The 27,201-nt window shown below is 32.8% G+C and overlaps 7 protein-coding genes across 9 annotated transcripts; 3 read left to right on the top strand and 4 right to left on the bottom strand.

Annotated features, from left to right (window-relative positions):
• Positions 1 to 61: 61 nt before the first annotated feature.
• LOC143203045 (histone-lysine N-methyltransferase SETMAR) lies at positions 62 to 1,380 on the top strand. Of its 2 annotated transcripts, XM_076415143.1 has the most exons (3): positions 62 to 185; positions 239 to 266; positions 889 to 1,380. In XM_076415143.1, the coding sequence occupies exon 3, from the start codon at positions 906 to 908 to the stop codon at positions 1,230 to 1,232; it is 327 nt and encodes a 108-aa protein (XP_076271258.1). In that variant the 5' UTR covers positions 62 to 185; positions 239 to 266; positions 889 to 905; the 3' UTR covers positions 1,233 to 1,380. The 2 variants fall into 2 exon arrangements, with proteins under 2 accessions (XP_076271258.1, XP_076271257.1); XM_076415142.1 differs by lacking the exons at positions 62 to 185; positions 239 to 266 and adding an exon at positions 670 to 809.
• A 403-nt stretch (positions 1,381 to 1,783) lies between these two features.
• Hsp83 (Heat shock protein 83) lies at positions 1,784 to 4,664 on the bottom strand. Its single transcript, XM_076415138.1, has 2 exons — positions 4,486 to 4,664; positions 1,784 to 4,139 (listed from the first exon to the last, which is right to left on the bottom strand). Exon 2 carries the CDS (start codon positions 4,137 to 4,139, stop codon positions 1,995 to 1,997), a length of 2,145 nt encoding a protein of 714 aa, XP_076271253.1. The 5' UTR covers positions 4,486 to 4,664; the 3' UTR covers positions 1,784 to 1,994.
• A 1,094-nt stretch (positions 4,665 to 5,758) lies between these two features.
• Positions 5,759 to 10,346, bottom strand: LOC143203040 (uncharacterized). Of its 2 annotated transcripts, XM_076415136.1 has the most exons (6): positions 10,229 to 10,346; positions 9,670 to 9,826; positions 9,324 to 9,616; positions 8,567 to 8,798; positions 6,668 to 6,812; positions 5,759 to 6,020 (listed from the first exon to the last, which is right to left on the bottom strand). In XM_076415136.1, exons 2-6 carry the CDS (start codon positions 9,755 to 9,757, stop codon positions 5,849 to 5,851), a joined length of 930 nt encoding a protein of 309 aa, XP_076271251.1. In that variant the 5' UTR covers positions 9,758 to 9,826; positions 10,229 to 10,346; the 3' UTR covers positions 5,759 to 5,848. The 2 variants fall into 2 exon arrangements, with proteins under 2 accessions (XP_076271251.1, XP_076271250.1); XM_076415135.1 differs by lacking the exon at positions 10,229 to 10,346 and having other exon boundaries at positions 9,670 to 9,829.
• Positions 10,347 to 10,614: 268 nt separating this feature from the next.
• On the top strand, positions 10,615 to 12,001 carry PIG-S (Phosphatidylinositol glycan anchor biosynthesis class S). The gene is made up of 3 exons (XM_076415134.1): positions 10,615 to 10,770; positions 10,833 to 11,811; positions 11,868 to 12,001. Exons 1-3 carry the CDS (start codon positions 10,719 to 10,721, stop codon positions 11,965 to 11,967), a joined length of 1,131 nt encoding a protein of 376 aa, XP_076271249.1. The 5' UTR covers positions 10,615 to 10,718; the 3' UTR covers positions 11,968 to 12,001.
• Positions 12,002 to 13,258: 1,257 nt separating this feature from the next.
• Positions 13,259 to 18,543, bottom strand: TM9SF4 (Transmembrane 9 superfamily protein member 4). Its single transcript, XM_076415132.1, has 9 exons — positions 18,153 to 18,543; positions 17,703 to 18,097; positions 17,477 to 17,632; positions 17,145 to 17,428; positions 16,859 to 17,062; positions 16,582 to 16,803; positions 15,859 to 16,054; positions 15,615 to 15,798; positions 13,259 to 14,428 (listed from the first exon to the last, which is right to left on the bottom strand). Exons 1-9 carry the CDS (start codon positions 18,186 to 18,188, stop codon positions 14,189 to 14,191), a joined length of 1,917 nt encoding a protein of 638 aa, XP_076271247.1. The 5' UTR covers positions 18,189 to 18,543; the 3' UTR covers positions 13,259 to 14,188.
• Positions 18,544 to 20,885: 2,342 nt separating this feature from the next.
• CstF50 (cleavage stimulation factor subunit 1 Cst50) lies at positions 20,886 to 22,737 on the top strand. The gene is made up of 6 exons (XM_076415133.1): positions 20,886 to 21,135; positions 21,195 to 21,382; positions 21,439 to 21,682; positions 21,738 to 21,882; positions 21,936 to 22,174; positions 22,231 to 22,737. Exons 1-6 carry the CDS (start codon positions 21,029 to 21,031, stop codon positions 22,640 to 22,642), a joined length of 1,335 nt encoding a protein of 444 aa, XP_076271248.1. The 5' UTR covers positions 20,886 to 21,028; the 3' UTR covers positions 22,643 to 22,737.
• Positions 22,738 to 23,242: 505 nt separating this feature from the next.
• Positions 23,243 to 25,063, bottom strand: LOC143203186 (uncharacterized). The gene has a single exon (XM_076415320.1). The coding sequence runs from the start codon at positions 25,061 to 25,063 to the stop codon at positions 23,243 to 23,245; it is 1,821 nt and encodes a 606-aa protein (XP_076271435.1).
• Between the last annotated feature and the right edge of the window lie 2,138 nt (positions 25,064 to 27,201).

Genomic DNA, 27,201 nt, shown 5'->3' with positions numbered 1-27,201 from the left:
TTTTTTTTGACGTTACATTTGTTATAGCTAACTCGCGATAGCCGACAATTCAGTCACACCAAACCTCACTTGATATTTCTTGATAGCCCGTTTAAAGCCTGCTTAGGATATTTTTGTTTTCACAAAATGGCACATTACATTTGGATGTCAATTACTTCACCCTATTGACGCGCTCTAAGAATCAGGTTGATTGATCCAAAAATAGGGGATCTTGATTTTAATAAACGTATAATTTTAGGTTTTGGGCCATTTATCAGTGAAATTAAGTAAGGCTGTATTTTTAATTAATTTAAATTCATGGATGTTAATAGATATTACTAGTATTAAAATTTTGGATATATTGAAATAGAAATATAGATATTTTTAAACAAGCAAACTGCAGATACTTTTCATAAGCACAAAATTGTTAACGAACGGAAAAATCAATATTCCACTTTTTTCATTTTTCAACATTTCGATGGGTTTCATTCGATTGTTCTCATCACTATTCAAAATAGAATAACAATTTAATAATATTTTTAGGTTAACTTTTTGATTGTATCGTAATAGTTGATATTAAAGAATTATAAATATATGAATAACTAACAAGAGAGCCCTAAGTATTCCTGAGCTATGTATTATTTTCTTACAAATTTTAGTTTATATTGTCTTTTACTATGGTAATAAATACAAACTTTTTTCTATGTTGTGCCCGTATATTTGTTAGTTTATATGTGTTAACAAACTGGAATATATCTTGAGATATTTCATAAAGATTAAAGTAACTAATGCAATTATACATGAAGAAAAAAACGAATCACTATAACCAGGTCGGGTATATTTTATTATAAATATCAATTTTAGTTTATGTATGGAGTATCTATAATTCAAACAAATGAATATTTTTAGACGGATATAAATAAATAATGAAAGCGAAACAAATTCGACTCATCTTCCTATTCGAGTACAAGTTAGGCAGAAAGGCTGCGGAGGCAGCTCGCAATATTAACGAAGCATTTGGTCAAGGAACTGCCAGTGAACGTACAGTACAGTGGTGGTTCAAAAAATTCCGTAACGGAGATGAGAGCCTGGAAACTGAAAAACGTAGTGGGCGGCCATCAGAAGTTGACAGCGAACGTTTAAAGGCTCTAGTTGAAGCGGATCCTTATATGACAACCCGCGAGCTTGCCAAAGAATTAGGTGTATGTAAGACAACCATTTCTCATCATCTCAGAAAAATCGGCAAATTATAGAAAGCTCAATTAATAAGTGACAGGGACTAAGAGATATTGTGGAAATATTCTAAAATGTATATACACTACATAATAGTGCTATGAAAAGTTATGTTGTAAACATAAAGAACTTAATAGGTAGATTAATATTTTGTAAGATGCTATTAATTGCGGTTCAAGTGCAAGATCAACTGGACAGTCATGTAATATAGAGAAATTTTGTAAATAAATGTTTTATAATTAATTGTGTGTTAATTATATTGAACCCAAACAAATATATTTCTGTAAATTTTGTTAAAATTATGCAGCAAAACTTATTTCAACGATTTTGACTGAAATGTAAAACTTCTAGAAGAATGCAAGCTTATCATATACTGTTATAATTTAATATGAACTGCATTAAGCTTTATATCAAAAGCTATTATTGTTTAAATTTCACATGAAGTAAGAGTTAATCATTAATTGTAAATTACATAAAATTCCACAGGAAAACTATGATGAGCTCTGGTGTGGGGTCCGAAATTTCAAGTTATTTTTTTTTCGATAAGGGAACATTCATAATAAAAACAGTATGATGTTAGATTAATTTATTTATATCTAGAAAAATTAACACTGGCACAGCCAAAACAAAAGTAATTTCTAACAGGGCTGAAATCAGACTTATATTTGGATATAAAAAAAAACTAGAACGAATACTTTACAGTAAGAAAAAATCAGTGTTGGAATGAAGAACATATTACAACACATGTCCTCTAATGATACATTATTATATACGATAATAACTTAATCGACTTCTTCCATTCGAGAGGCGTCCTCTGCATCTCCACTTTCGGCTGGCACGTCGGAAATTGGAGCTTCTTCGGTTAACATTGTTTCGTCTTCGTCGATGCCCAAGCCGAGCTTGATCATTCTGTAGATTCTGGAAGCGTGGACTTGGGGTTCTTCCAGAGTGAAACCTGAACTGAGCAAGGCGGTTTCAAAGAGCAGGATGACCAAGTCTTTGACAGCTTTGTCGTTTTTGTCCGCGTCGGATTTCTGGCGAAGATTTTCGATGATCGCATGGTCGGGGTTGATCTCGAGGTGTTTCTTGGCGGCCATGTAACCCATGGTCGAGGTGTCGCGTAGAGCTTGAGCCTTCATGATACGTTCCATGTTGGCGGTCCAACCGTATTGTGACGTGACGATGCAGCAGGGCGATTCGACCAATCTGTTCGACACCACGACCTTCTCGACCTTGTTGTCCAAGATGCTCTTCATGACTTTGCACAGACCTTCGAACTTGGCTTTGTCCTCTTCGCGTTTCTTCTTCTCGTCTTCGTCCTCTGGCAGTTCGAGACCTTCTTTGGTCACGGATACCAGCGGTTTGCCGTCGTATTCTTTCATCTGCTGAACGACGTACTCGTCGATGGGTTCGGTCATGTACACGACTTCGAATCCGCGCTTCTTGACGCGCTCCACGAAAGCGGAATTGGCCACCTGCTCCTTGCTCTCTCCGGTGATAAAGTAGATGTTCTTCTGGCTCTCCTTCATTCGGCTGACGTACTCTTTGAGGGAACAGGCCTCGTCACCACTGGCTGAGGTATGGTACCTCAACAAATCGGACAGTTTGGCACGGTTTTGGGGATCTTCGTGGATTCCCAGCTTCAAGTTCTTCGAGAACTGTTCGTAGAATTTCTTATAACCGTCCTTGTCCTCGGCCAATTCCTCGAAAAGCTCTAGACACTTCTTCACCAAATTCTTGCGGATAACCTTCAAGATCTTGTTCTGCTGCAACATCTCACGAGAAATGTTCAGGGGGAGGTCCTCGGAATCGACGACGCCTTTGATGAAGTTCAGGTACTCGGGGATCAGTTCTTCGCAGTTATCCATGATGAATACCCTCCTCACGTACAACTTGATGTTGTTCTTGCGTTTCTTGTTTTCGAAGAGATCGAAGGGTATCCTACGAGGAACGAACAAGAGGGCTCTGAATTCGAGCTGACCTTCGACGCTGAAGTGCTTGACGGCCAAATGATCCTCCCAGTCGTTGGTCAGGGACTTGTAGAATTCGCCGTATTCCTCCTGACTAATATCATCGGGATTCCTGGTCCAGATCGGTTTGGTCTTGTTGAGCTCCTCGTCTTCGGTATATTTTTCTTTAATGGTCTTTTTCTTTTTTTTCTCGTCTTTCTTATCCGCATCCTCATCCTCACCGACATCCTCGATCTTTGGCTTATCCTTATCTTCTTCTTCGTCTTTCTTCTCTTCCTCGGCTTCATCCTCGCTCAATTCCTTCTCCCTTTCTTTCTCAACGACGAGTTTAATGGGGTAGCCGATGAACTGGGAATGTTTCTTAACGATCTCCTTTATTTTATTTTCTTCCAAAAATTCAGTCTGATCTTCCTTGATGTGTAAGACGATCTTGGTTCCCCGGCCCAATGGTTCGCCGTGGTCAGGACGAATTGTGAAGCTACCACCAGCCGAAGACTCCCAAATGTATTGTTCATCATCATTGTGCTTTGAGACAACTGTGACTTTGTCAGCTACTAAGTAAGCCGAATAGAAACCCACACCAAACTGACCGATCATACTGATATCGGCACCAGCCTGCAGGGCCTCCATGAACGCCTTAGTACCAGACTTGGCGATAGTACCCAGATTATTAACCAAGTCAGCTTTGGTCATTCCGATACCACTATCCATCAGAGTAAGCGTGCCTTCGTTTTTGTTTGGTACAATCTTAATGTAAAGCTCCTTTCCAGAATCCAATCTTGATGGGTTGGTAAGAGATTCATAGCGGATTTTATCAAGGGCATCTGAAGAGTTGGAGATCAATTCTCTGAGGAAGATTTCTTTATTCGAATAGAAGGTGTTGATGATCAAGCTCATCAACTGAGCGATCTCCGCTTGGAAGGCAAAGGTTTCGACATCACTGGCTTCTTCAGGCATCTGAATTAAAAGAAAATATAGTGTTACTTTGATATATATAATGTTACTTAACATTCATTTAATTTAGTGATAACCCAATAGAAAATTCACATGCATACGGTTTTCTACAGAGTAACGATTTGGCTTTTTAAATGTAAATAAATCAAACTAATTACACTAATATAATAGTAAATTTAATAATTCATACCAAAATTAAAAAGCAATTCAAACAAATTATGAATAAAGCACATGGTTTTATTTGCGTATACAGAATAAATATATCTAATTAACATTAAACACAAGAATTAGACGAAAATATTAAAATAAACCACCCTAAAATAATACCGACGTTATAATAAAAACGTACCTTTATAGTTATTTTTAATAAACTCTGGCAAAATTCAAATGATTCACTAACACTTGGAGTATAACGGTTTTTCCGTCTTTTTATCCGCACGGGACAACTTCGAATTCAGATCTGACACCGCGTTTTCGTTGCCGGTCGTTTTTATAGCCGCCTATTTTCTAGACTTTTCCAGAAGTAATGGAACGTTTTAGAACTCAAAAGCGCTCGATAATCTGAGAGAGACGGCGAGACACTTCCGGAATTTTCAGCGCGAATTTTAAACCTAAATTTACAAATAATATTTTATTTTCAGCGTATATTCATTTTTATAAAGTTAAATAAGGTAATGTAAATGATCTAAAATACAAATGTTCATTATATATACAATTTTCTATCATTAAATAATATCTACAAATAATATAAGTCCTTTAATAACAAATTTTTTTTTATTTTATTGGTAAAACAAGTTTAAATAAGCAGAAGAACTATCTAGAAAATATGACTAATGTATATTGCTTATGTTACAAGGTATAATAATATATTAAAATAAAGATAATTTTACATTTTAGAAACTAAATATCATATACATTATCACTATTAATTAAAATTTTAACAAATTACGTTTTGATATAATTTAATATTACAAGGAATAAAATATTATTTATAAAATATATAGTTCTTCTATTGATAGTTTATTGTCATAAAAATAATTATTGGATATTCACTAAGGCAATTTATTGAAAGACCGGAAATTTCTAGAACATATATTCGCGGTTTTTTATTCATGTGCAGTAATGGGCGGGTATATATTGTATGATTTTGTTAAATAAAATATTTAGTGTTTTTGCTGTTTATTGTCATTTAATCGAAAACATCAGGAACAAAAAAAAATTAATTATAGAATAAACAACCACAAAATATTCCTTTTTTTGTTCTCGTTTTTATCTTATAAAAAGTTTAGCACACAATGTAAAACATCATTTTAATTTAAAAAATGTAGTGTTTTGTCAGTTTATTGTTTGAAATACATAATAGTTAATGTTTTTGCTGTCTTGTGACATCTAATCAAAAAACAAAACAAAAGAAAATAATTCCAAAGCATACTGATACATAAAAGCTTTTTCAAGACAGAGACGTTTCTTTCTACTTTTTTTTAGATATTTTATCTTTAGAGATGTGTGTCTCTATTTTGTGGTGTATTTATAAAATTGGTTATTCATATAAGTTAATGTACATATTTGATTTTAATTATTTTATTGCTCAAATGCTTGGAAACCAGGAAAATAAAAGCAAATTTGGAGATAAAAATTTATTTTGGGTGGTTGAGTGTTTTATTAACAACAATATGAGTCATTTATAAACAATGGATAAAGATCAATCACTCTTAGTAATTTTTTAACCTCTGGTATAGTTCATCGAGACTGCTAGCAATAAAATCAGGCGTCTGTTCTTCTGGCAAAGATCCTTTTAGTATATGGTCTTTTTTCATAGTACCGGATAAAACTAGCAAAGTTTTGAACTGGCAACTTCTACCAAATGCTATGTCACTGGTTACACTAAAATTGAAAAAAAAAACAAATTAGATAGTTATCACAAAAAATTATATTCTGAAAGAAATGTTCGTATACAAATTGTGAAATTCTTGGTAACATTTAAGCAGTTCCATCATTCTCCATTTGTCTTATACCGTTATTTCTGTAGTAGTCCTTATTCACCATCATTCGTACACTAGACATACAACTAGAGATGCATTCATACACTTTAAATTCTCACGTTATGAGGTTGGTACATTCTAATATTCACCCCAATAACATTTGAATTCAGAAGACAGACTGTTATTGACTGTTTAAGATTAAGACAAATGTTTTTATTTGAACAACGAATAGGTAAATGAAGAATAAAAAGTGTTTTTCAAGTAATATATAAATAATCACTCTGAACATCTAAATAGAACTGCAACAACTAACCAAAATATCTCAGAAGAAGGTCTCAGCCTAAAATCAAACTACCCTTGGAAATTCTGACATTTCTGTTTTTTCAGTCGATTGCGAGGCAAGATGAAAAATAGTATGCGATGTGCCTACAGAAACAAAAGACAAACCACAAGCTATAATAAACCGAAACGTCTGGAAATTATGATGAGAAAAGAAGTAATTGCATAAATGCACCAGTGGTAATAAAATGTATAATAATCGGATATTACCTATCTCCCACGAATAGAACCTTGCTGGGGTCTGTGATATTATATTTAGAAAAAAGAAGATCCTTCAAGGCGTCGCTCGGTTTAGCCATCGGTGTGCATTTTCTGTTGGTCCATCTTTCAATACCGTCCACATAGTATTTGGGGACTAAAAAACAAATATGTTCATTATTAATAAACGATTATTTAATAAATATACATCGATAATTAAAGTATAAAAAGAAAACTTCTTTGTAAACAGTAATCTGACAGCTAGAACAAACACGACAATAAGTAGTATAAAAAATTCAAAATAATAGGGATATCACCAGATAAGAGAATAGAAGTATAAATAGATCATAGGTTGATAAATAATCGGGGTCAGACGTCAATAACACATGTTATGAACTGCAACAATCCATAAGTATCTAGAAATTTTAAAACAAGATATGAAATACGATGAAACTCGAGAGGAGAAAAGTTGAAACCCGATCGAGCCAGATATCAAAAAAAGGAAAAGGGGTGGAGCCACGAATCGTCAATCTCTATATATTAACCGGCTTAACGAAAACTGCCTGGTTTTTTGAAAAAAAAAGCTGCACTTGGATGCGTGGAATTTGGCACGTTTAAAGCTTATAACAAGGAAGAATTTTTAGGCCTAATATTTTTATGTAATATGCGCTACAAATAAATATCTCCAATAAAACGAAAAACGCCCCAATCAAGCAACCTGGACTAGCCGTCAGATCGGTGACACATAATATATAAACAAACATTGCGGTTTTTTTAAAGTTTATAAAATAAAATAAAGTGCAGTGTTCGTTAAAATAAAGGGAATGTTTTTTTTACATTTGAAAGGATTTTAAAATGGAAAGTGAACATTGAAACATTGCGGTTTTTTTTAAAGTTTATAAAATAAAATAAAGTGTAGTGTTCGTTAAAATAAAGGGAATCTTTTTTTTACATTTGAAAGGATTTTTAATGGAAAGTGAGTGATTAAAACATTATAAGACGGAATTATTTAATTTAGTTAGTGTTTTCTGTTACTTTCGGTTAATCCCTTATTGTTGGAATTATTATTAAGAATTATGGCAAGTTTGGATAAAAACGATTAAGAATAGTTTGCTCACATAAAGTCATATTTTACTTTTTTGTGGAGAAAACAAATTAATGTACCCGCTTTATCCGAAGGTTTGACAAAAAAATCCGACAAAATTCGATAACAACAAGAATCGTCTGTTTTCTTTGCTTACAAGCTTTATTTTCGAAATCACAATATTGATTTAATTTGATATATAATTAATTAAATGCAATTTTAAAATTAGTTCTTTTACTTTATTATGCGAGAAGCATGATTAATTTAATACATTGCGATTGAAATTCGGCCACAAGGTGATCACTAGTAACTATAAAAGATGATAAGGTAAAGAAGGAATGAAACAAAATAATGAGAAATGTGAAGGAGGTTAGTGGAAGTAGAAATATAGAAAATGAGATTAAAAAGACTATTGCAAAAATCTATAACAAATTAATGAAAATGTATCAATTGATTCATTCGTTTATATTCTGGAAAAGGTGGATTCTAACAGAAAAGGTAAAAAGGTTCGGTTAGATGAAGTGAAACACGATTTGTTGGATACAAGAATATATCTCCAAGACTCCAGACAAGATTAAAGAAGAGCGAGTCAACAAGGAAAATAAACACCAGAAACAACGCACAATCATTGCCACTGTTATCCAGGTATTAGAAAGATAAAAACTTTTCACAAAACAAATAACATTTTCGTAATAAAATCTGTTTAATCTTCATCATCACGCTGTTATGCCGTTGTATTTGCATTTTGATAAGTGCATACAGCCTGCAATATTTGGAAGCGACCTTGATTGCTCGGTATTATAAGTTATAATATTCAAAATACTTACAAACAACAAAATGCTTAGCTGAAAGTGGTGCTGTATCATCCGTGGCTCCACTTAGAAGCATGACATCCGGAATATGATTCAGAATGGTTGCAGCTACTTGCGCCGCCTGACTGTTAAAGTTGATGGCAAAACATAAAACAACAGCACCGACGTTTTTGCAAATTGACAATGTATCGGTTATTACTTGCACGATATCTGTGAAATTCTCACCAATTGGTTCTTTTCTTATATCCTAAAATAAATTTATATACTTTGGAATACTTTAGGTTGTTCTTTCTCGGTTTTAAAGTCGCATATCTCTAGTAATTCTTATTCAATGAGATCCTACTATAACGCGTTTGAAATTAACAACACAGAATAATTGTCTTATTCAGTCAAATTTTAGTGATTCTTTTGCAAAAATTGAGAAGTAGGCCAAGAAGTTCTGATACAGCCACCAAACACCAACAACTTTGCCCTGGTTTCTGCATAATTATCTTAATTATGTACAGTTTAAAAAAACACTTTTGTACTTTCAGCTTAAAAAAACATGAAAAAAAAAAACGAAATTAGTCATTGAATATAATGGAAAGATTATTGATATTAACAGGAAGCTAAACGATGAGGGCAACTTTCATCTTAATTCAATCCGTTATCATAACTTGAACCCGCGCTTATTGAAAACCCTGATATTATGTAATAGTTATTTACACAGTCAAATATAGTTGAATTCTCTTGTACAAAAACAATAATTAATATAATAAAGGTTTATAATTACCTCAGATACTATAACGTTATATCCAGCATTAGTTAACATATCCCTTAATAATAAAGAACCAATCAAATAAACATCCTTAGAAAAATTAATACTCTTCAGGTAGGCCAATAAAGCATAATTTGGTGTACTGATCTCTTCTTCTTTAACGCCACAATGAGCTAATCTTGTACTCAGTTCTTTTTGAGTGCTAAAAGTATTATTCGTAACGATTCCAATATTCTTATTTAGCTCTCGAAGCTTTAGAACACATTCACCTGCCCCTGGTATGGGCACAGTGGTCAGGGCTAAAACTCCTAATAAAAACGCAAACATTTAGAGAAACAAATATGAAACTGATATATCTTACCATCAACATCGAAAAATATTAATTCTAAAGAATCTATAATATGTTTTAAGTCGGTATCCGACATATCACTCAACCAAGTTGGACTCATGTTGGTAACAATCAAAACTTTTAAATGGGTTTCCAGTGAATTAGAACCGCGAACGCTTATTTAAATTATCTAAAGTTGTTTAAATATTGCGATAAAGAAATGTTCAAACAAGACAAGTACAATAAACAATATTTTTTAATTAGTTAACATTTTTAAATTTGGCTTCCTTGTTATACAGTGGTCCAATAACAATTTATTAAAGCTTTTTTATGAATAACTTTTCAGTATATTCCTAATCTTAAGGTCAAAACAATGTCTAACATTTAATTGTTTGCATTAAAATTAATGAAGACGCATTAAAAATGATTTCGAACATACACATTAATAATGTCATAATAGGCTTTAATTTTTATTGCAAAATTATTTTTATTTCAGTTATATCATACATGCTTATTATATATATTATACATTTAGTATTAAAAAAACAAACTTTCAAAATATATGTATTCAGTTCGAGTTTGAAATACTTACATTAACTGGTACAACATTTTAACAGATACTGTATAAATATTAATATTTTTAACACGATCTAGAGCAACATATAGTTTTAAATTTTAAAGTATTATCACAGCTTCGTTCGTAAACAAATAGTTTTGATTTATTTTTTGAAATTTTGACAGTGACAATTGATAGTAATTAGTGATGGAATAATTGAACGGAAACGAATGAAACATTCGATCGTTAATGTATTAATTAATATATTTTTTCATTGGCAGATGAACATAAATACAGCCCTAAAACATATACAATATTTTACAATATTTATTTATTACAATATATTTTTTACGTTAATGATTTGATAGTGCATTTTATTCCACATTCAATTTTATTAATTTTGACAGTGACAATAATCGATGACCTTCAATTTTGTAAACATAACCAAAAGTCAGTTTATGAATATTTAACCTTATATGACTTAATCAAGTTAAAATTTATTTATTAAGCTCGGAAAAATAACCAAATGACGACCAAAGTTACAAAAAAAGATAACACGAAAAGTGCTGATGAAAAAGGTTTGGTTTAATACTTGTATATTTTCGTTGTATAAACATATTTTTGTATACATTGATTTTAGGAGACACAATCCGAGTGCTAAGTGTTCTCTCATACTGTATAGTATTAGTATTACTGGGAATACCTATTTGGTGGTACACAACAAGAGTTTATAGAGCCTCATTGCCTCTAGATGAAATTGAAAATTTACAGCTCAAAGAACAATTGCAGAAAGAATTTGGTATTCCTTTAAGTTTAGAATATGATCTCTTGATCAGTTTTGTTCACCCTGATCCAGGGACTTTAAATGTTGATGTGGATATTTTAAAGTTAGATTCTGCCTTAACGCAATTTTCAAAGAATGTTCTTCCTATAGCTGATTTTACAATAAAATCTCAGTGGTTATATTTAACAGAACTTGGAGCTATACCACAGAAAAGAGGAGATCATTTAGCGTTGATGGAAACCCAGTTACCTCATATTATCACACCATTAGAAACAAAGTTGTGGTCTCATTTATCACCAAGGCCAAGTATTAATTTAGTCATTTATTTTCCACATTGTGTATCTCCATTATATATTTACGATACAGCAAATAAGAAATCATCCACCAATGCATTTGTTAGCCCTAGATGGGGAGGTATTTACATTGCTAATGCTGATATACAATCATGTAAACAAGGGACATTTCGGCCTGATATAAATAACATTATTTTTACCTTTGAACAAATGTTGCTTGATCTTTTTAAAGTGCAAAATATTACTGAAGCATCTGTTCAGGAATTAAAACAAAGGAAAACACATGCGATGATAGAATCATCTAAAAAAACATTAAAATCCCTAGCTCAGTTACTTTCAGAAATAAATAGTATTGTAATAAGTGATGAAATTGCTGACAAAATTAATTTAGCGGTAGAGAGTATCCAGCAGGCCGAAACATTTAGCGACAAGGGAAATTATGATGAAGCTATGATTAAAGGAAAAATAGCTTTCAAAAATTCCGAGGAGGCTTTCGGACATCCTTCTCTTTTAGCGTTGTTGTACTTCCCCGATGATCAAAAGTAAGTTGTGTTTAAATCATAACATTCAAGAAATTAGGGTAATGTTTTCGTTACAGATATGCAATATACATTCCGTTGTTTTTACCAGTTATGATTCCAGTTGTCATGTCACTGACACAAATAAAGAAGAAGATATCCAAGAAGAAAGTTGATTAAATTAGATACTAGTATCAATAAAATATTTAAGAGATTATTGGTTTTAATTACCTACTAAATTTAGTACAAAAACTATCCTGTTGAGATTTGTTGATCCATTTTTGCAGTTTCGTCCTTCTTTATAGAATAATAATAATTATTATAATTATAATAGTAAAATTCAATTTTTATACATAAAATCAGCTTCTGTGCATTTGTGTTAATATACCTGACAAGCTATTATATACCCAGTATATTTTTCTCTCATTTGTTTTCAAAATGTCAAATTGTAGAGTGCCTATATTAACTATTTTAGAAAAAATAAAGATAAATGAATTTCATGTAAAATACGGTATTCAGCTTACGTTATATTAATTATTTTGGCAAAAATTTAATTGTGTCTTTTTGTAATACCATATTGAATTATAACCAACAGGCTAGGTTTAGCTAGTGTTAAATATAAATGACGGTAAAAAATATAAACGTAAACATTCACGTATTGTCACTAAATCATATTTATTTTAGGACAATATATAAAGGGGATGACTGGGCTTTATATATTGTTCAATCACTGTTATTATTATATAGTCACACTTTTTCGTAGCTTCAAAATAGTTTATAATTTATAAAAATATTACAAAATTAAGTTGTACCCAGAGATAAAACTTTAAACAGAATTATATTACAAAATAGTGGGTTTATTTGACAGATTGTTGACAACTGGTAGCAAACACTTGGCAAAAAATATGTCGGAGTTACATTATTAAAGTTAGTTATGATATATTTAATGTAAATAAAAAAGAAAGTAAAAATATTATCGGTATTAATACATCGTCCAAAGAAGTTATTAATAAAAGTATACCGATCCAAATACACATACGTAGAAAGCCCACTTTATTTTTGAAATTTAATTGTCTAAAATCGAGATATTACTGAATCATGGCTATTTTAGCAGAATATTTATAGTGGATGATCACGCATTATATATTTAAGTGAAGAGTGATCCTTTAAAAACGAGAGAACTCTTTTAAAATTATGTCTCATTCAATATTATATTGTAAGAATAGTCTGTATTATTTGACAATTGGTTAATAGCAGCAATAGCTGAATAACAAAAAGCATTTAGAGAAAGGGAAACTATATTGAAGTCTAATTACTAAAATTAGTTATGGCGTATTAAACCAAAATAAAAAGTAGATTAAATTAAATACGTTATCGGTATTAATACGTCTAAAGAGACTATTATTTTTAATTACCTACCAAATATTAGTACTAAGTCCAAAGTTAAGTTAAAAGGTTAAAAAAAACACAGTTGTAAAAAATCAAAGTTTATTTTTGAAACTTAAGTGTTGACGTTTATTGATCCACCTTTTTACAATTTTCATAGGTACCTTCATTAAATATACTCAATTAAAAATAAAAATAATTCTAACTCCTTGGGAAACAGTTTTTACGGGATGGCCTATTCTTTTCCTGTTTCCTATCAACTACTATCACAAATTAGTTGAAATTAAACACCTATGTTAATCTAAATGTTAAATATAAATAATGGTATGTACATGGAGAGCAGAATTGGATGTGTAAGCGGTTGCCTAAAATAACTTTCGCAGTTCGCAGCACGACCGTGCTGTCACTAAATTAAGGATTTTTAATGAAAATATTTATAGGTTATGACTAAGCATTATATTCCTCAATCGTTGCTTTTGCCATATATTCACACTTTTCACTTAATGATGCTTAAGAATCTATTATAGTAGAAGAGTGTTGAGATGAGTTAGTTGAAGCAGACAGTTCAACTTTATCTATATAGCGGTGATTAAGATTTCATATACTACTCCGATTATATCATTGACATACGCAACGATATATACACGTTTATACTTGACGTAACTATTATTTTTATGCGTTAATATAAAGTACTGTGTAAAAACTTATAGAATAGTTTCATAAGAGTTTTTATGTATAGTTGTTAAAACATATTACGAAATAATGTTGCACAAAATTAATACAATATTATTTCATAACACTAATCGGTATTATTTGACGTTTAATTGATCATTCACAGCCAGTGGAACAGAGCTGAACAACAAAAACCACAGCTAAAGTAACGCCTTTAAATCTATATTTAGGATACACGTTATAAAAGTGAGATGTCATTTTTCTTTCGTTCCGATAAATTACGTCATCCAATTCTGCTGTTATCATACGAACTAAAACTGAACTACGACGACGTATCGGCCCTTCAATCGATCTTGACGGCCGAATAGATTTTTTGCACGAACGAGTAGGCGGCGTAGAATCCGATCGTACCGGTCAGCAACCAAAAGGTGAAGACCATGAGGCCCGTGTAGCTCATATAGAGCAGGGTGGGGATGAATTCGGTTATTTCGAGCTTGGTCATGAAATAGTAGAAGGAGTAGCCCAGTATGTAGAAGGCCGAGCCTCCCGATACCATGAAACTTCTCCACCACCAGTGGTAGTCCTGAAATGTTAAAAGGTATACGAGGCGTGGTCAAAAAATAACGTTTTTTTGACAGTTGCTTATTTATTTCCATAGTACATATACTTGTTCTTTGAGGCAAACTCGATATATTTTTAGTGTCATATACGCAAACAATGAATCGCGAACATCCGTAATTACCATGTGTATAGGAAAGTAATTACCGGTTTTTCTCACAGATTTGATAAATACGTCATTCTATTCTGCTGACACGTTGGTGTTTTGGAAGACTGAAAAAGTTTGAAGATACGAAACTGCAATAATTACCGGATGAAGATCCACTCAAACTCAAAAAAATTGTCAGAAGCGTTAAATGTAGCCCAAGAAACGATTGGCGACCGTGTGACCGACAGGTGATGAAAAGTGGATTTATTTTGAAAACACTAAGCGCAAAAATCATAGTTATCACCTGGTGAAGTCGGTCGATCGACTCCAAATCGTTTTGGTCGCCAGACGATGGTCTGTGTTTGGTCAGACCAGAGTGGCGTGGTGTATTACAAACTGTTGAAACCTGGTGAAGAAGTTAATAGTGATCGAAAAGCCTCCGGAATAGATCAGATGATAAGGTAAAGTGATTTTGCAGCAAGAAAACGCGCCATCTCATAAAACCAAACCGGTCAAGGAAGCGCTGAAAACACTTGAAGGAGGCATATTATCGCACCCGCCATACTCTCCAGCCCTTGTGCCCCCTTGATACGCGCTTACAGAGCGGCACTTCGCCAATTTCGAACAAGTTAGAAAATCACTCAATGAATGGTTTTGTTCAAAGCACAAACAGTTTTTTTTTGGGATTTCATCCATAAATTACTTGAAAGATGGGCAAAATGTATAGAATCAAATGGCCAATTTTTGAAAAACAAACGGTAATCACTCTCCGGTACACCTGCTAATTCTTTTGTTTCTTTTCGCGTTATCATCAATTCTTGACGTGCTAGCACTGACGGCCATTTTGAAAACGCTTATACCATCCTAAACTCCCCCATCCAAAGCAATATTTAACACTTCTAAAATTCAATCTAAATCCTTTGATGCATTATTTATTAAAAAAAAAAAAAAAATTAAAACAGCCACGTACGCGATTTCATACTTTCGTAAATAATTGAGTTAAACATTATTTCAATCAATAATTAAGGCATCATGCAACAAATAATTTTGGTAATCTACTTACCTCACCACACAATTGGAAATAAACCATGACAATCGATATTTGGGAACAAGAAATAACCAGAATGATGAACACCAAGAATAGGAATCCGAATAGATAGTAGAACTGGTTTTGCCATATCGCGGTGAATATAAAAAATAATTCGATAAAGACGGCGCCAAATGGTAGAATGCCTGCTATTAAAGTACTAAAAACACACGAAATACGATTAGTACGTAAATCGTGAAAGAATTACAGTGGTACTTACCATAATATTGGGTTCATATACCAATGCTGTTCAGGTACTTGTCTCGGTATTTGATTAGTTCTAACCGGATGTTGATAGGGTTGTTTTCTATAACCGAAGTAATATCCCAAATATACCAAAGGCAAGGATATGAAAACCCACATAAGTAACAGTGAAATCATGGTGGAAAATGGTACAGCTCCACTGCTTGCTTTACCTAAGAAACAAAAAAAAACACTGTGTCTAATGGGCATATTCAAATTTCGAAGTGCTTTTAATATAAAACAGCAACTGTAAAAAGTGTTATAATTTTAATCCAATTTGTCTAATATAGACAAAATTTTGAACATTTATTCGCAGCTCCAGGAAACTTTTGTATAGTCTGCGATATTCTTGAAACATAACTACAATTTACAAGAACCGACAACATCGCTAAATACATTTCTTATAATCAGATAACTATATAATCCAATTTGTTTAATATGAATATTAAATAAATTACTTATAATTAGTAATTAATTGAAAATATATATTTAAAATTTGAGTCCAACAAATTACAGTAGGCTGTGGAGTAAATTCATGAAATATACAAACAACTCGCAAGATCCGGCAACGCCGCTAACTTTACTACAATTAGGGTTCGAATTTGATCTTAAAATTATTACTACACAGTTCGACTTTTTCAAGGATGAACCTCAATAATTTAATCTGATAATGTACCAAGAATACTTATTAGCGACTTACCCCAAATGAAGAAATTCAACACAAAACAAGTGAACGCTACTATGGCTGGGTACAATACAGCCGTTAAAAAAGCGGCTCTCTTCCATTCCCGTCCCTTAATCGTCTTGTATAACCTGGCCGAAAAATATCCGGCCACTGCACCATTAATCAAATAAAAAATTATGGCGGCGTTCGTCAAGGCTCCCCGTGATGCAGGCGACAGAATTCCCAGCATGGCAAAAACTGGAAGAAGTCAACGTGAAACATCTAGTAACGCTAGAATATCGCGATTTCGTACATAAAGTGGGTAACGTCATCAAAAAAATCTGCATGCCAGAACCGACTAGAGCGGCAAACAGTCTTGAGTATTTGGGTGGTCGAAACACGTCTCCGTGAACTAATTTCCAGCCGGTTTCTTCAACTGTGTCGTCGAAGAATTCGTCGGCATTATATTTGGCTATGTCTTTTCTTAGTGTTCTCACCATTATCATTGTTAAAATACCTTTTATCAATAAAATGAGTATTAAAATATACTCTTACCTTTCACACAAAATCTCGACGTTTTCTATAATATTTCTGCATACCTGATAGGAAGAAAATCACGACGATGGAATTGACAATGGAAAACCAATGAATTTGAGCATCGGTCATGGCCAAGTAGGTGTCCCATCTTGAAGCCCAACTAACACTCGACTCCTCCCACTCAATTTCATAAGTAAAAAACAACTTGGTACCCGTAACAGGATCAACTAATTGTGGGTTTGCGTTACTGGCAAAATTACATTGTTTTGTTTTTTCATCGAATTTTATGTCATTCATTGATACAGACTTAGCATTCAAACTAAATCCGACCACTCTATACACTCCTCTGAAAAATAATATTGTATAAAATATTAAAATTATTAAATTTACTTACGGTTGGGGCTGATGATATGATAATTTAAACTGCAGGTGATTGTTTATTATACTTTTATCTCCTACTATTGTCCCTAATCTGTAACCATGTTCATACTCTACGGGTTTAGAATCCTGGGTTCCTCTTGGCCTTGCTGAGGGAAGATTATCAACTAATCTAAATTCAAAAATATATTAACAATAATATAACTAACAAAAACTATTAACAATAAAATAATATAACTTACAAATGAACAAAATAATCATGTTGTATCCTATCAACAAACATCTGTGATTCCCCAACACTCCAGTGCATGGGGCCATCTGGTGTGTGACACAACAAAGTACATGGAGTGGACTCAGCCATTTTAACAATATATGGGGTATTGACAATTCTATCACCTCTCAGAACTTCCCCTAAGTTCTCAGATTTATAATGAATTGCACTGGCACCACCTTTAGGTAAACAAAAAGGTAACGAATAATATTCATACGGTAACTGGGTATGTATGCTGGTCATTTTCACTGCCTTGACTTCAATGAGGTCCCCTTTATGAAAGTCAGTAGGTGCCATTCCTGGCACGTAGAAACTTTGGCTAAGAGGTACCCATATCATCAACAAAAACGCATGTAGTATTAAACCCTATAAAAATAAATATTTTACGAAAGAAAACTAAATCACAAACTCTATTACTCACCTTAATAAACAATGTCATATTGTTATCCAAATACATGTAATTACTAATAGGGTATATGAATGATTTATTCTTTACGAGTTTTAGAAGCTAACGAAATTATTAGCATTGTTTTTAACTAAAATTTAAATGAAAATCGGGGAAAATAACTACTAGCTTTTTGTTGACGTGCAAATTGGTTAGGTCTAAATGTCAATGTCAAATATATCAGGATTAATGTTCGATTATTTGTCGTTTCCTTGGGACAAAAATGAGGAAATTAATGTTTAGTTTCAGCATTATTTATTTCATTTATCATAAACCCATTTATATATTCATTATTATTATCTTTAATAAAAATTACAGTGCTTTTTTATGGTCTGATAACATGTTGGCACTAACTGATTCATTCATATAGGTTCAATATAGTCATAGAAAAAATAGAAATTTCACGGTATAGGCGACCTTGGGGAAATGTTTTGTTTAGTTCAATCAACTGTAGCGCTGCGATCGCAAATTGTGATTGGCAGTTTAAATTGCAGGTGCCGCCACTAACATGAAATGTGATTGGTCGATCAAATTGTGTGAAATCAGCATTTTCTATAGGCGTCCATTTTTATGTTTGTTGTTTGTAGGTTATGGTTTTTGTTTAGATCACGAAATTTTCGTTTTGCGTTGTGCATATTTTCTGTTTTACATTAATTATTATGGGGTAATAATATAAAAATTGATGACAATACGTCAGTGTAGTAAAAGATGTAGTGTACCGGGGTAAAATTCTACTACGGAAATTAGACATCGTTTCCCAAAGAATGATCTCGATACTTTCCAAAAATGGGTTGATTAAGTAAATAATAGTAAGTTACCTGGATAAACCACAATGCAAATATATCAACGTCATGGTGTTTGTTATGGACATATTAGTGAAAAATTTAGAATTATCCTTCCTTCACGAACAGGTATTTGGGTAAATGCATATCCATCATTGGTTTTATCAGGTACATATAAAATTATCTATCTACTACATGTCTGTTTATATATTGTTTGTTTACAGAAACTCAAAAACTTATGAAGATGTTAGTAGTAATAAAATTCAATTAATCTACCAAGTTGTGCGTATGTTGTCAATGTGATGTCTCTACATAAAGAAGTCTTACAAGAAGGTAATAATTAATATAACTGGATAATTAGTAGTAATAAATACTACTTTTAATTGTAAAATATCCCTAAAATATTTGCAATACTTTAACTTTTTAGAACAATCAGTGTTCAATCATTTTATAGTAGAGGAATTATATATTTATATGGTGCCATCAATTAAAAATTTAATTGCTACTTTTAGGGGATTTATTAACTTAAAGAAATCTATTTTGTCTAAATTTACAAATAACTACATTTGTTTAACAAATCTTAACCAAGATTGCTTAAAGATTTTTGTTGGATCTATTAGAGGTCATAGAGGTAGAAACAGCATCCTTCCCCTAGTATGTTCGAGAAATTTCTAAAAGGGCTCATCATTTCATTTTTTTCACATCATTCGCCCGGAGCAAATTGTGAAGAAGATGAACATGTAGGCGCTTTAGATAACTTACATTATTTTTTAACTGGAGATGTAGCATCACCAGAGGTTGTAGAATCACCAGTTGAGTCTATATTTTCAGTTCCAGAGAACTTTGCTCTGAGGAAAACAAGAGTGGAACGTTGCATGTTAGTCTATATTTCAGGCTATTTGATAAAACTTCTGAGAAAAAAGACAACGTGCAATATCTGTCTACATTCTACATTAAGTAGTTCCACAGATCAAAAACTCGATACTGATTTTATAGAAGCGATGCAGCCGCGTAGACCCAAATTAACAACTCCATCAAGACTGTTTTACTATACTGTTTGTAGATCTTTAAGCTATCTCTTTTATTTAATACCTAGATTTTGTCATAAAAATAGCATATCTGTTATTCTGAGAGATGTCTTAAAAAAACACATAAATTTTAAACGTTTCAACTGCCCAGTCCATAGCGATTTTGAAGACCACATTTTAAATCTTATTGTCAAATGTTCATTGTATTTTTGGGTTAAACAAGTTAATTCAATATTAACAGGGAAGGACTTAAAGTTTACCTTCAGTATAGCACAAATACAAGATAGAACTCTAATAGATCCTATAAAATTGATGGCACTAAACAAATACGAAAAAGGGAGCAGGCGTTATAGAAGAGTATTTTAATTATTTTGTCTGGAGTATGGGGCTTTTAATTTTTTTTATTTACATTTTTGTAGTTTATTTATTTTTGCTTTTTGCAATTATGTATATTTCTGTTGTTTTTTATTATTATTTATATTATTTACATTTATGTATATTTGTATAGGATTTTATTTTAATAAATTAGTTTTTTAAATTAAATTCGATTTTCATTCAAATATTATTGGCCAGCAAATGTGGCGTCATAAAATAGTCACGTGAAATGGCTGACCAATCAAAGCAAATTATTTTCCTTACAGGATTCTATATAATATTTTTAAACTAACCAATCAAATTCACGTTGTCAGCGCCACCAATGATTGGACTAAACAAGATTTTGCCCCACCACTTAGCATTGTAGTTGCACACCCCTGAATATAGTGCTGGGGAAAATCCATACCTTACTATAATTGATTTAAAAATCGAATTTTTATCCGATTGGGGCATATGCAACATGTAAAACATTGTATATTTCATTATTGGATCTCATTTGAGATAATTTTTATGTAAAGACCGGGAATCAAGTCGCGGCAGAATTATCTCCAGTGACAGACAACCTAACCTGTATTGTGCCGTAGTTTATAAATATTATAGATCTCCACATTAAGTCTGTTTTTGTTGATTAAGGCAATAACTGAAAAACAAAACTTGCTAGAAAATCATGACAAACTCTAATAATTCCAGTAATTCAGTAGCTACAAAGGAAGATGAACCGGATACTAATAATATTATTAAAAGTAGAGAGTTTATGTACCGCCTAATCATTAGGTAACTAACTTCTAAGTTACTTATTTTGTTGTTTTATTTTGATTTGCGAAACATTTTAGTCAGTTATTTTATGATGGCCATCAAGCAATTGGTCAAAGTTTGGCTCAGGCTGTTCAAGCCGAACCTGCTTGTTCTCCCAGTGATAGATTGTTAAGAGTTACAATAGCCGGATTAGAACATGAACCTGATAGAAAGGAAAGGCCTCATGGCATGGGTATAGGCAATAATCAGATAGGACCTGGGTTAGGTAATTTTAAAATAATTATATATGATATTTTGAGGCATATATGTAGATTTTTTTAGACTTAGAATTTGAAACTGATTCAAGTAGTGTGGCCCCTGAGCCAGCTTTGTATGAAACAGCATATGTTACATCTCATAAAGGGAATTGTCGGGCTGGGTGTTTTTCTGCAGATGGTCAACTGATTGCTACAGGTAGTGTCGATGCTAGTATTAAAATTCTGGATGTTGACAGAATGTTGGCGAAATCAGCACCCGATGAAATGGATCCTTCCAGGGGAGAACAACAAGGTCACCCTGTTATTAGGTATGTCATTTAAACATGTATTTTGTTGTAAATATAGGAATTTCTGGTTAAATAGGACATTGTATGATCATATGGAGGAAGTGACATGTTTAGAATTTCATCCCAAGGAATTAATTTTATGTTCTGGCTCAAAAGATCACAATATAAAACTGTTTGATATATCCAAAGCTAGTGTGAAAAAGGCTTTCAAAACTATAACAGTGAGTATCTATAATACTGTGAAATGTTTATCAGTATCATTATATATCTTTAGGAAGCAGAACCTGTACGATATTTTTCCTTTCACCCTAGTGGGGACCATCTTATTGTAGCCACTAGTCACCCAGTAATCAGAATGTATGATGTTAATACATTACAGTGTTATGTGTGTCCTTTTCCCAATCAACAACATACACAAACAGTGACCTGTTTAAAATGGTCGTCGGATGCTAAACTGTTTGCTAGCTGTAGTAAAGATGGAGCAATTAAATTATGGGATGGTGTTTCAAATAGGTTGGTTATATTTTGAGGAGTGTATGCAAAGTTTAGAAAAACAATAATCATTTTAGGTGCATAAATACTTTTCCAAAGGCACACGACGGTTTTGAGGTATGTTCAGTTCAGTTTTCACGCAATGGCAAATACCTGTTGTCTGCTGGCAAAAATTCCATTTGCAAACTCTGGGAATTAACGACTAGTCGATGTCTGATTGCATACACTGGAGCTGGTACCACTGGAAAACAGGAATATGAAGCACAAGCCGTATTCAATCACACAGAAGACTATGTTCTCTTCCCGGATGAAGCAACCACATCTCTGTGTGCCTGGAATTCAAGAAATGCCTCGAGGAAACAACTGATGTCACTAGGTCATAACGGAGCAGTTAGACTTATAGCCCATTCCCCTACACAAGCCTCTTTCCTAACATGTTCGGATGATTTCAGAGCCAGATTTTGGTATAGAAGGACACCTACCTTGTAGAATTTTAACTTGATTTTTGTTGGTACAATTTCTAGATTAGTATTTTATACTTTGGAAACATTATTTACTGAATATATTTAATGTGGAAAATAAGAGTTTTGATTTTTCATTTAACAATGTTATCCCATTTATTTAGTTTTTCTGAATGGTAAAAATTACTTTGTGCAAATATGTAACAATTGTTTATGGTTTTCTTTAATATCTAAAACAAGAAAAAATTTTAAAGTAAGTAAAATTCTGTGAAATATATTTGGTTTATGGTGACTGGGATATTTTAACATGTATATTTTTGATTTTTTTCTTGGTTCATGATTTCGATTATCATTATTATACATACAAATAAAATAACATAGCCCGGAGAAAGAAAGTATATAGTAAAAGATATTTGCATACACGTACTGTCATAATTGACATCTAGACACCGCCATGATGCCAAATGTAAATTTTATATTAAAATAGTTGTCAATATTTTAGGTCTTTTATTTGTTTTATTTCATATGGCTCTATATTGTGAACTCTATATAGGTATAAAACGAGTAATAAAGAAGTAAATTTTAATAACAAAAACACATAGAATTTGAAATAACTGATTGGATTTCATTAACAGTGTCTGGAAAAACAAATTATTTCACCGCAAAACGCAATAATTGAAGCACTATTACCTAAAACTAGAATATAAAATGCTACTCGCAAATCTTCAGCTGTTAAAGGTTGTAGCCGGGCGTCTCGAACATGTAAACCTAAATATCTCTCGTATATCAGAGCGTCAGAGAAATCATTAAACCATTTATTTCCGAAGCCGCCTTCACGCAATCCATCGATCACTCGATTTATCTCCGGAATGAACGGCGACCCTTTCGGTACGATTAGCGAAAGGAAATATTGAAGCGGACAATCCGGGAGCATATGAAGCAGCGACACGCCGTCATCTTTGATATATTTCGTCTGGAGTAGGATTTTCGCGTCGTAGTACCGTTCCAAGGCGGCGTAGTTCTTCCCGCTGTAGGCGACCAAATCGAGACCAAGTCCTCGGTAGTTCGTCGATGTTTTCTTGTCGAGATTCTGATATAGTTCCCTGGGGCTACCTTTAAAAGCCCGGATCGAGCTTTTTATGATCATATTATTGGAGTCTAGCTCTTCTAGGGTGCGTATTTGGTTGTAGTAGGTTTTGGTGGTGAATGCTTCGTACATAGTAGCGGAAAACATACTCGTTAAGTTGATACTGCAAAATAAAATACAGGAAAGAAATATCCTACGCATCCACCTGCCACGGTAGTTTAATCTTGAGGAGTATTGGGATATGGTCATTCCGAATATCTCCAACCAACTGTTGATTAAACATCTATTTTCTGGAATATGTAACAAGTTGTTGATATAAACGGAAATCACGATATAGGTCAGAATCATGATCCAAACTAACATCTGGATATCTAAGAAGGGCTTCAGCCACTTGGGCATCAGAGATGATTTCGACACTATAACGCACAGTTCGTCTTGGGAAAAATAACTTGTGTATTCCAGACGTGTCAAGGCGGGACTCCACGATAGGAACCGAGGATTTCCCTGTAAATCTGCCTCTTTCCTTAGAATCAGTCCCGTTGATCCTGTTCCCGTCATATTCATAAATGCAACACCAAACCCGAGGCCGTAATCGACTTTGCTTACTTTAAAATTCAACGCTAGTGAAATTTCTGAGGTTAGAACACCATCCACGCCATATAACTGAGTAGTTTTGGGTATTTTACCGTATATTTGGTAATCAGTTAACAACCGTGGCAACGAAGTCAGTGCTGATGTTTTTCTAGGAAATATCGACACCTTCATCGGCCATCCCTTCAAGTCTTTCGCGTTATTTACCATCAAATATGGATGTATTTGGATCTCAGACTTCCTCAGCATCTCCACTCTCCCGTAATCCCCGTTATGCCAGTCGAACGGTCGATAAACATAAACAAATCCACCAATATTCGGGATATAAATTAAAACGTTTAATAATCTGATGAAAGTCCAAAGTCTTCTAAGGAAAATATCCGGAGATAATGGTTCTGACGAAGGAGGTAGGACTAAAACATATAATGACCTGTTTTCCTCCATGGAGTTCATGGGAGTACCGAAATATTCTTCGAACAGAGAGAGATGATCACCTATAAGAACAATTCCTTTTTTGATTTCGTAGTTAAACCTCACTTGTTCTTTCCTATCAAAACCATTTTTTTGTTTATAAAAACAAGAATGGTTTTTGACCACAGTGTTTTTGTTCAAGTCAACTTTGGTAACGATAATAGTTTTATTTATCCACTCATAGTTGAGCAACGAATTCAAAATATCAACGCACTGGTGGTTTTGGTTATCAATTAACCTAAATTCAAGCGTCATACAGTATCTAAAATGTTTATTCAATATTTCAAGATCGGTATCCATAATTTCAGATTCTTTCCAGTTTAGGTTTAAAATAGTTTTAGTTGGTACAATTAAATTAGCGAAGATATATATACAGAAAATATGCTGACGAACTTTTTCCCTCTTCATAGTTACAGTACACGTGTAGGATTTCAACTATATGTACGTCTCGACTTGTTTAGACACATTAAAAAGACAAATAAGGATTTTTACTGTATTATTTTCCCAATGTTTATTATTTAGAATAAAAATGGACTTGTCTTTGTTTAACTGGACTTGAATGAAACATTATATTTGGACGCGTGACAGCATTATTATTATTATTTCCTCATCGAATGGTTCTATATTTATAGTTGTCTCCTATATGTATTTAGTTATAGGAAAGGAAACTTGGAAATATATATTATTGCTTCTTTTATATATATTTTAAGCTGGTTTATTGTAATTTTAAACTGTTGCTAGCCAGCTTGGTAGTGATTAAAAACAACATAAAGTTTCTTTCGCTGCTGTGATAGTTACCTAGTGGTTATAGTTACTTCTGGGATGGTCTTTAATCGTTGATCACTGGCCTAATGCTTAATGCTGGAGATCCTGGTTGGGAACCCTCGTGACGCAATAGATCCAACGAGTCTACTCTGGGACGCCTAACATGCGCATTAAAATTTGACTTCGCCACGTTGCCAGTTCTTGTAAATTATATGTATATTTCAAGAATATAATATATACAAAGTTTATAAAATAAAATTACCAGATGAACCAAGATTTGACAAGTAAACACACCATCGAAGGAAACAAGAATTAAACGTAAAAAGGTAAATATGCTCTCGAATGAAAGTAAAATACGTTTCTTGGATATACAATTGTTAATTACGTGGATTAGGCCCCCAGGAAGATACCACTACATAAAAAAACGCGCCTACTGGGTGGTGTGGAAAAGAGTTCAATGTACACAAAACAAATCTAACCTACAAACTATTATACCTGTGGTCTTAACTGTAGTTTTAAGTCCTTCGATAATATATGTATTAGATGTACTATAATATTCAAATAAATTTTAATTGATAACATTTTTGTTGTCGATAAAATTTAATTTAAACTAGGTATTGTTACATATAAATCTACGTTTGTATCTATAAATAATTCTAATCGAAAGTTACGGGCTAGATATGTAATCAACTTTAAATAGAACAAACGTATTCGAAAATGAATGGTCTAAGTGACACAAGTAGTGCATTAGTCTAACAGAAAAACCGGAATGGTTTTCTATAAAAAAAATAGGTTTAATCAACGTAATTGACATTGGCAAAATTCAACATAACATTCTAGGTTGTTCGTGTTTTCCCCAATAAGAAAAAGACGATTTTATGACCTTCAAGGGTTAATTATGTTTGTAGGACACCATCTATTCGACAATAGAAAAACTAAGTATGATCAAAATGGTATAATTAACGAATGTCAATAACGAAACATGTTAAAAAGTTAACATCCTGTTGTTTCATCAGCATAGATGATGATTATGTGTACCCCCAATAGGACCTTTTAAATCAGGTGGACTATTTGCGGCAACAATTTGCAAAAGAGAGACGGTTTTTAGATGAAAGAAACAATTTTCTATCAAAATAACGCAAAAATTCCCTTTAAGATGCGGATTGTTTTAATATCCACCTTATTTTCTAGATTTAGTTTCCTCTGACTCCTGTGAATTTAGTGAAAATTTAACATTAGTTGTTTTTTGTGCCTGTTCTAGTCCATTAGATCAATTCCTTTTTATAAAAAATTCTTTTAGCAATAAATAGAGTGTAAATAAAATTAGGAGCTGAAATAACGACAATGTGTGAACACAAATTAAAAAAAAGTATGATGTTATTTTCTTTTTGTTGCTCGCCGCTATTTATAATAAATCATTTTTTAAGTATGTGACAAGCAAATCATCAACCAGTCTTACGAGTTAATAACGTACTCGATGATTAGTCATGTCACATATGTTTATATATGTTTTTGTTGAAGTTAACAAACTAATTAGTGACATAGAAAATGGATCATGGTGTAAAAATATATTCCAGTCTTACTTAATCAAGTCCCTCTTGGGTTTGGCATGCATATTGGTCCAATAACCTTTCCAACTCAAACTTTACTGTTTTGTCTTTGATGTATTTATT

The sequence above is a fragment of the Rhynchophorus ferrugineus genome, unplaced genomic scaffold (assembly GCF_030347505.1).
Source record: "Rhynchophorus ferrugineus isolate W39M unplaced genomic scaffold, kcgeb_rfMv2 rfM9, whole genome shotgun sequence".
NCBI classification, from domain to species: Eukaryota; Metazoa; Arthropoda; class Insecta; order Coleoptera; family Curculionidae; genus Rhynchophorus; species Rhynchophorus ferrugineus.
This window is presented reverse-complemented; position numbering and strand designations above follow the sequence as displayed.